Source organism: Musa acuminata, chromosome BXJ3-1 (assembly GCF_036884655.1).
Source record: "Musa acuminata AAA Group cultivar baxijiao chromosome BXJ3-1, Cavendish_Baxijiao_AAA, whole genome shotgun sequence".
In the NCBI taxonomy this organism is placed as follows: Eukaryota; Viridiplantae; Streptophyta; class Magnoliopsida; order Zingiberales; family Musaceae; genus Musa; species Musa acuminata.
In genome coordinates this window covers 12,263,122-12,271,482 of record NC_088349.1, presented here as the reverse complement: position 1 = coordinate 12,271,482, position 8,361 = coordinate 12,263,122, and the positions used below count along the sequence as shown (strand labels likewise).

The 8,361-nt window shown below is 41.3% G+C and overlaps 2 protein-coding genes across 3 annotated transcripts; both read left to right on the top strand.

Moving 5' to 3' along the window:
* The first annotated feature begins 531 nt into the window (after nt 1-531).
* On the top strand, nt 532-1,798 carry LOC103997505 (bZIP transcription factor 11). The gene has a single exon (XM_009418756.3). It carries the CDS (start codon nt 1,200-1,202, stop codon nt 1,641-1,643), a length of 444 nt encoding a protein of 147 aa, XP_009417031.2. The 5' UTR covers nt 532-1,199; the 3' UTR covers nt 1,644-1,798.
* Nucleotides 1,799-3,782: 1,984 nt separating this feature from the next.
* LOC135629463 (nucleolar GTP-binding protein 1-like) lies at nt 3,783-8,044 on the top strand. Of its 2 annotated transcripts, XM_065136856.1 has the most exons (3): nt 3,783-3,858; nt 5,639-7,731; nt 7,867-8,044. In XM_065136856.1, the coding sequence occupies exon 2, from the start codon at nt 5,699-5,701 to the stop codon at nt 7,727-7,729; it is 2,031 nt and encodes a 676-aa protein (XP_064992928.1). In that variant the 5' UTR covers nt 3,783-3,858; nt 5,639-5,698; the 3' UTR covers nt 7,730-7,731; nt 7,867-8,044. The 2 variants fall into 2 exon arrangements, with proteins under 2 accessions (XP_064992928.1, XP_064992927.1); XM_065136855.1 differs by having other exon boundaries at nt 5,639-8,044.
* The last annotated feature ends 317 nt before the right edge of the window (nt 8,045-8,361 follow it).

Here is an 8,361-nt window from a genome sequence, read left to right as displayed (position 1 = left end):
GATCCTGAAAGCAAATTAAAATTCCTGAACAAATGTTGATGGCAAGAGAGAGCATTTTATCTAATGGTGTGAAGTGGGACACAACCTAAGCCATTACTACAAACCATCTCATTGATTTTATGGGTGCTCTTACATTATGTGATTTGCTTTCATATCTCTACAAGGGACTCATGGACAAATCTATGGCAATCTTGCAGCATTTGTCTTCCATCATCCTTAGCTTGTCTAGTTTCTTACCCAAGCGTAGCATTCATCTCAATCTTCTTTCATGCAAGAACAAGAAAAGTACTCGTTCTTTAATGCCTTGAGGTTGCCTGAATCATCCTTATTGATGTTGCTGAATAATTGGGCTGATATAATGGAATTAAGTGGCAGTGTCAAATGTCATCGATGACCTCTTGCAAGGAATCACTCACTCCAGACAGACACTCATAAAAGATACTAAAGTTCTTTCGTTCTCTCAATTTTATATTTATTTCTCTCTCCTCCTTTTCCTCGTTTTCATTCTATAAATTCCACCCCTCCCCAAGGCTCCAATTCCCTTTTCCCCTTCTCCTCTTCTCCCTTGCTTAGCTCTATCGAGATTCTGCTGCTCTGTTCTGCAGCCTTCTTTCCCTGTTGCTCTGGTGCCTTTCTATTCTTAGGGTCCTCTGGCTTTGCCTGGATTTGTGCTCCAGCAATCCACAGGGGAAACGCTGTCCAATTTCCTCTCAGGAACTACTGTTTCTGTCACAAAATCCAAGAAACCATCATCAAAATCTGACCTTCGCTTGATCCTTGGTGAAAAAATCCCTCCTTGCAGCTTGAACAAGGGAGGCGTAGTGTTTTCTCTTTGTTCGAAGATCCGAACTTCTCTGAGCTAAAAATTCTTCTTTTGTTTGTGCTCATGCATCGTCTATTTCTCTTGACGTTTCTGATTGATGTCGCCTATCCTAAGTGAAATCCTTCTCTCTGGGTTTATGATCAATTCCACTCTCCGGCGCAGATCCCATCTCGTTCAATCCTTCTCCGTGGTCTTCCTTTACTGGTTCTATGTGTTCTCATGAACTTGTGAGATCTAAGAGCCTCAGAAACTACATATATATCAGCTAAAATTCCACCCAAGATATTGTCTTTCCTAAAGATCACTAGCTTCGGAACTTCTAACACCACTAAGAACACTTAGCTTGTTCTTGCACTGCAAAAGACACAAATCTTCCATGGCCTCTCCCGATGGGACATCTTCTGGATCCAGTCATCCGCTAAATTCTGGTTCAGGAGAGGATTTACAGGCCATAATGCACCAGAAGAAGCTGAAGAGGATGATATCGAACCGCGAATCCGCGAGGCGGTCGCGGATGCGCAAGCAGCAGCATGTGGATGAGCTGATGGCGCAGGCGAACCAGCTGAGGAAGGAGAATAGGCAGCTGCTGACGAACTTGAGCCTCACCAAGCAGCATTATGCTGCGGTAGAGTATGAGAACTCGGTGTTGTGGGCTCAGGTGATGGAGCTCAGCAGCAGGCTGCAGTCTCTTGATGAGATCCTTGACTACCTCAACGTGAGCAACATGAGTGTCGCTGACACCTCCCCCAGTGGTGCATGGAACTGCAGCTACATGAACAAGCCCATCATGGCCTCAGCTGACAGCATGTTCTACTACTGACCGATGAGAAAAGAGATTGTTGCTTGTGGTGTTTGTTTATGGTCATGGCTTTTGCCTTTGTGCCTGCTATTTGTTTTATGTTTGGGGTGGAAGACGATGAAGACATCATCTTTCAGTGCTCTGTATTATGTGAAATCTATTGGTATTTCTGCAAATCTCTCTCTCTCTCTCTCTCTCTCTCTCACTCATAGACCATGCACTTATACACATTCTACACATACAAGTGCAGTGCACAATAAAACAAATCTGAAATGAAGGAGATATATTCAGGAGATATGCTTGCCTTTAGAACTGCTGATTTGGTTTGATCAAACTGAAGGAAATTAACTTCAGCATTCATTTGGTTGCAATGGAAATTTGATGGAAAAGAGTCACTCTTTATAATTTTTTCAGTATTTTTTTAATTTTATGTTCTTTAATTCTTTTACATTTTGTTGATGAAAAGAAGTACTCATCCAGAATCTTCTTTCTGTATATGCCTTCTCAAGATATCTTCCTAAAGAACAGATTTCTTCAGTCTGCAGATTAAATAGAAAGAATAGTTCATATAAACAGTGATATTGCTGCATTCTGTAACTTCATAATTAGATCCATGAAAGTAAACTATGAAGGCTGTTTCTGAGAGCATGAATATGAAATCTTATTAGCAAACATTGCCTTTTTGTTTTCCAATGGGCCATGAGATGTACCTAAAAAACAGAAACAAAAAAACAAAAACACATGAGTTGCTTCTTCATTACTTTTCTTTGTTTGCTTATGCAATGAATCATACTTCTTCTTCTTCCTTCTTGTTCTAAGAAAAAAGTTGCTCAAAGGGATAGCATTAAGAAGTAAAGGCAGAGAAGTGCAAGGATTTAGGTGATGGGTTTGCAATAGAATACTATATATCCCACCATCAGTTCAAAAGCGTGGTGGGATGGCGAGATCTCCTGTCGTGCATGTTGAGAAAAGCTTAAGAAACCTAATCGGAGTTAGAAGGTGATGAGAGCATGACGGAGGCCATTTGTGAGAAGGATTTGGACAAAGGTGAGGGAAGATCGTGTAAGCTTGTTTGATTGACACCAAGGAGTTCTGCATGTCTTTAATTCTGGTCGTCTTTGGTGTCAATTCCGGCACCAGATTGACTTTAGACCTCGGTGGCACTAAAAGTTTGATCACGAGCAAAGGTTGAAGATGAGAGTCCCAAGTAGTTATCCTCTCATTGGGCATTCGGTAGGTGGAGAACAACTTGATGAAACAAATGGCAGGAGCACTCTGCTTCATGTTTCTTCACCCACAGAAGTGCAGATGACAGGAATAAAAGATTCCAAAGAATGACCGGCTTCTGTGGTCGTGATTTGGGTTTTCGAGCAAGAACTGCACAGCTACAACAGTTTGCATGAACGAGCAGAAGCAGAATAGTGCATGCTAACAGTGCACAGGTCATAATGCCGATTAGATCAGCATCATCATCATCATCATCATCTTAATTCTTGCATTATGAGTTAGCTCTACACTTGTTAGTGAATTGTTGAACCTCTTGTTCAACATCATAGATGGTTTTAGTGATGTCGCAAAGCTTCAATCGATCATCCGAAATCTTCCCTGCCGCAAAGCTTTCCTCTATCCTCTGTTTTTGGCCCCATGTATTAATACTTACAGCAAATTGCCAGTATTTGGACCGGAGGATTCGGCACTAGCGAATTGAACCGGGCCGAAGCCTTACTTAAAGTCGAGCCGAACCTCTTCCGTTAACGACGTTAGCGATGGAGTCCGGATCCGCTGGAATTCCGGGTTCAGTCCAACAGCGTCGTGAAATCCGAATCCGAATCGGGATTATTTACATGTGTTTGGGTATGGCAACGTGCTTCCCTCATATCAGTTCATTTAATTAATTGATTTTTAATTCCTTTGCATATAATTAACATTCCTAATATAATTAACATCTATTTTCTCATCGTCATATCCATATCCTATTGGGGGCGAATCTTCGTGAGGATAATTAACGATTCCTTAATATGTTTCGTCATATCAGTTCCATGAGCTTATTGGATTCTGATACGGTGTCCCTGTTTACAATGCAGGTCTGGACCCGATACCCGCTTATCTAATGGGTTCGGATCGTAGACACACGGTATAAAGTTCTTAGCCAACCCGCTTCTTGCTCACCCTCTTCGCGCGGAGTGGTGGTTTGCGGCAAAACCCTAACCGTCTCCCTACCGGCGGCCGTTGTGTGGTATTCTTCGCTCCTTTCGATCTTTATTTACTAATTCTCCATCACCTGATTTCTGTTTCGTTTAATGCGATCTTGAGTTGGTACCCAAAAAAGACGGGATTTTTCAGCTTGGTACTGCGTAAAATTTACTCTCTTTATTAGTTCAATTAGGTCCACATGATTTCTGCTTATGTTGATGCGATCTTGAAAGTTGATGTCGAAAAAAGATGGGATTTTTCAGCTTGGTGTTGCATAAAATTTACTCTCATGATTAGTTCCCTTGGGTATACATGATTTTTCGCTTATATTGATGCGATCTTGTGAGATGATATCGAGAAAAAGACTGAATTTTGTTTCTTGGTACTGCTTAAAATTTGCTCTCATGATTATTTCTCTTCGATAATCTCTCTGAAACGAACTCCTCATGTAGATTTTCAGAAGAGAATATAAATTGGTGTTTTTGGGTGCTGTTATTCATGAGATATAAACCATTTGATGCCACAAATTGGTCTCTTTGCGTCTCATGTTTCGGATCAGCGCCAAAGTGAAGTTAAGAATTAATACAAAAGAGGTCTGTTTATAAAATGCATTACCGACTAAAATTTGTTCGTGGTTATTTTCTTTATTTATCCTTTTGAAGCGAACCCCTCAAGTAATTTGCTAGAATAGGTTTAAATTGGTGTTTCTCCGTGCTGTGTTCATGAGATATGAAACAATTGATCTCATTCAACTGATCTCTGTGTTGTCTTATTTTTTGGATTACTACACATTGGATGATGGTGACCCTTTTGTGCGTCCTGGATATGCCTTTGATACCAGCAGTACTGGAAAAGGTGTAAAATGCCTTCTTCTGTCATGTTTTCTGCCAATTCATTACAGAATAGACCCACACCACATTCCAAAGCAGCGCTTGAAAGCGGACCTTAAGATTATGAAATGAAATGGGGAAAGGGCTTTAAGATAGAGGTTTAGTAAGGGGAGAGACCAATCCCGTAGTTTGGAAAGGTTCTTCCTTCAGCTGATTAACTATTAGGAATGCCAAAGGTATTTCTCCAGCAGTGGATCCTTTACTTTCTTTAGATTCAAGGTAAACTATGTTACAACCTCGGATCGTTGGCGAGGAACATTATGAAAGATAGCAAAGAGAGAGAAGAGTGAAGCGAACTTCACACCGTTACAAAGAACCGAAGGACAGGACCATTATAGCAATTCTTGGGGAATTATCCGAAGAAGATCATTTCACTATATCAAAAGCACGAGAATTGTTGCCTTTCTTATCCCTTCTTTGTAGCAGAAGTATTTACTGGTTCTCAAAATATGTTGGTCTTGCAGAAACAATTATAGGGTTTCTTTCAACTGATCCTTTCCTTAGAATTAGACAGTCTTCCCGAACAGGCCTTTATTTAGTGGGAAGACAATTGGGATGCAGAATTCCATTTGTTCTTGTATACTTATCATTCAGGTTTATGTTGTATAGCAAGGCTAAAACATATCTGATGAAGTTCAGCTTCATGAATTAATCGTTTACTACCTAATCCCAAATGTACTTGTTATCAATGGAAAGAAATGCCAAAGCAGCTTCCTTTTTCTAAAAGGTTTCAAGAGGGGATGACCTCATTCTGATCTAAGTGCGGCTACTGGTTACATTTTTGTTTTCATAATGTTTATTTCAGTTAGTATGGTTCATATCTTTATAATTAGCAAGAAAAGTTAAAATATCCTTCGAATCTATCTTACCTGGTTATAGAGAATTATCACTTTCTATTTTTTATTGCCATTCTTACAAAATTCATGTCTTCAGGAAAGGCAACGGCTAAAACGTTAAAACAAAATAGTTTGGTCTTGTTCACATACTGGAAAGATGGTGCAGTATAACTTTAAGAAGATCACAGTTGTCCCTTCTGGGAAGGACTTCATTGACATCATCCTCTCTCGCACCCAGCGCCAGACTCCAACTGTTGTCCACAAAGGGTATGCCATTTCCCGTCTCCGTGAATTCTACATGCGCAAGGTGAAGTTCACCCAGCAGAACTTTCATGAGAAACTGTCTGCCATCATTGATGAGTTTCCTCGGCTGGATGACATTCACCCCTTTTACGGGGATCTGCTCCACGTGCTGTATAACAAAGATCACTACAAGCTTGCTCTTGGTCAGGTTAACACGGCTAGGAACATTGTTGGGAAGATTGCGAAAGATTATGTGAGGTTGCTTAAGTATGGAGACTCATTGTACCGGTGCAAGAGCTTGAAGGTTGCTGCTCTAGGTCGTATGTGCACGGTTATAAAGCGCATCAGCCCTAGCTTGGCTTATTTGGAGCAGATAAGGCAGCACATGGCTAGGCTTCCTTCAATTGACCCCAATACCCGTACCATCTTAATCTGTGGGTATCCAAATGTTGGAAAGAGTTCTTTCATGAACAAAATCACTAGGGCTGATGTCGATGTGCAGCCTTATGCTTTCACTACAAAGTCTTTGTTTGTTGGCCACACAGATTACAAATATCTCCGTTACCAGGTGATTGATACTCCTGGGATCCTAGATCGACCTTTCGAGGACAGGAACATCATAGAAATGTGCAGTATCACAGCCCTGGCGCACTTAAAAGCTGCAGTCTTGTTCTTCCTGGACGTATCTGGATCCTGTGGCTACAGTATAGAACAGCAGGCAGCTCTCTTCCACAGCATCAAGTCATTGTTCATGAACAAGCCATTGATTGTCGTTTGTAACAAGATCGATCTGCAGCCATTGGAGGGGCTTTCTGAGGAGGACCTGAAATTCGTAATGGAGATGAAGACCGAGGCCATCAAAACTGTTTTGGCCCAAGGTGGCGACTCTAATGATGACGAAGTCTTGTTGACTATGAGTACCATGACGGATGAGGGAGTAATAGCTGTCAAGAATGCTGCTTGTGAGAGGCTTTTGAATCAGCGGGTGGAGATAAAGATGAAGTCTAAAAAGATCAATGATTGTCTGAACAGGTTTCATGTTGCGATTCCAAAGCCTCGTGATACAAAAGAGCGCCCTCCTTGTATTCCTCCGGCTGTTTTGGAAGCTAGAGCAAAGGCTAATGAGGAAAAGGGAAAGAGGAAACTTGAGAAGGATCTTGAAGAGGAGAATGGTGGAGCTGGTGTTTATTCTGCTAACTTAAGGAAGCATTATATATTGGCTGATGAAGAGTGGAAGGAGGACATTATGCCAGAGATTCTTGATGGGCACAATGTGTATGATTTTGTTGATCCCGACATCTTGCTGAGGTTGGAAGAGTTGGAACGAGAAGAGGGTCTTCATCTTGAAGCAAACGCGGATGAAGAAGATTTTGAGATGGATGGAAAAGAATTGACTGAGGAAGAGCAACAGCTTCTTGCTGAGATCAGACGGAAGAAGAACTTGCTCATCCAAGAGCATAGGTTGAAGAAGAGCACCGCTGAGAGCCGTCCTATTGTGCCGAGGAAGTTTGATAAAGACAAGAAATACACATCTGAGAGGATGGGAAGGGAGCTCTCTGCTCTGGGAATAGACCCCAGTAAAGCAATCGATCGTGCACGGAGTAGGTCTGTCACTAGGAGAGGTCGTAAGCGTGAGAGATCACTGGGAAGAGAAGGTGAAGAAGGAGAAGCTATGGATATTGATGATGTACTGTCTAACAAGAAGCTGCGTATCAGGTCAAGATCGAGGTCTAGGTCAAAATCACGCCCACCTGGTGAAGTCACTCCTGGAGAAGGGTTCAAAGACTCAGCTCAAAAACTCAAGGCAATTAAGATAGCAAAGAAGTCCGTAAAGGTGAGGAACAAGGCTGCTCGCAAGGGAGAAGCCGATAGAGTAATTCCAAACCTGAAGCCAAAGCATTTGTTCTCTGGGAAGCGCTCGATTGGAAAGACTACCCGGCGTTAATGGTATGCAAACTTTTGATGGTATCTTTTGTTTTCCGATGCTTTTGTTTATCTAAGCAGTCGATCAGTGGTATCAGCAGAGTTCAGAGAAAAACAATACTAACATATTGTGTTATTTCCATTTTGTTCCTGTGATAGATGGAAGTATGAGCGCAGTTCGATTGAGAGTGAGGACTGTTAATGTTTAACTAAGCACATTATGGTGCCAGATCCAGATGTTTTTGTTAACAATCTTCTTTAAATGTACTGGAGCAGTTTTGGGTTTCTTGTTATTAGAAAACGATGTTTGTTTGTCCACAAAATGTGGATTCTCTTTCGTCTGTTGTCGGTCTTATTCTTGAGTAGTTTTGGTTTTCGGGTGGAGTGGAAATTGATCGAAATAGTCGTGGAAATTGATCGAAATAGTCTCGATTTTTTGACATTAGGTTTGACAGATTCATTTTGTTTAGTTTTCAGCTTATTCGATCTTAGTTTGCGGGTGGAGTGAAAATTGGTCGAAATAGTCTCGTTTTTTCGATGCCATTGATATTATTTTGGTTGTTGCCAACCTAACGACGTGAAACATCAGCCCCAAGTCAACCTTTCTCAGCATCAGACAGATGAGATTTTGATTATATATTGGGGGTGGCACTT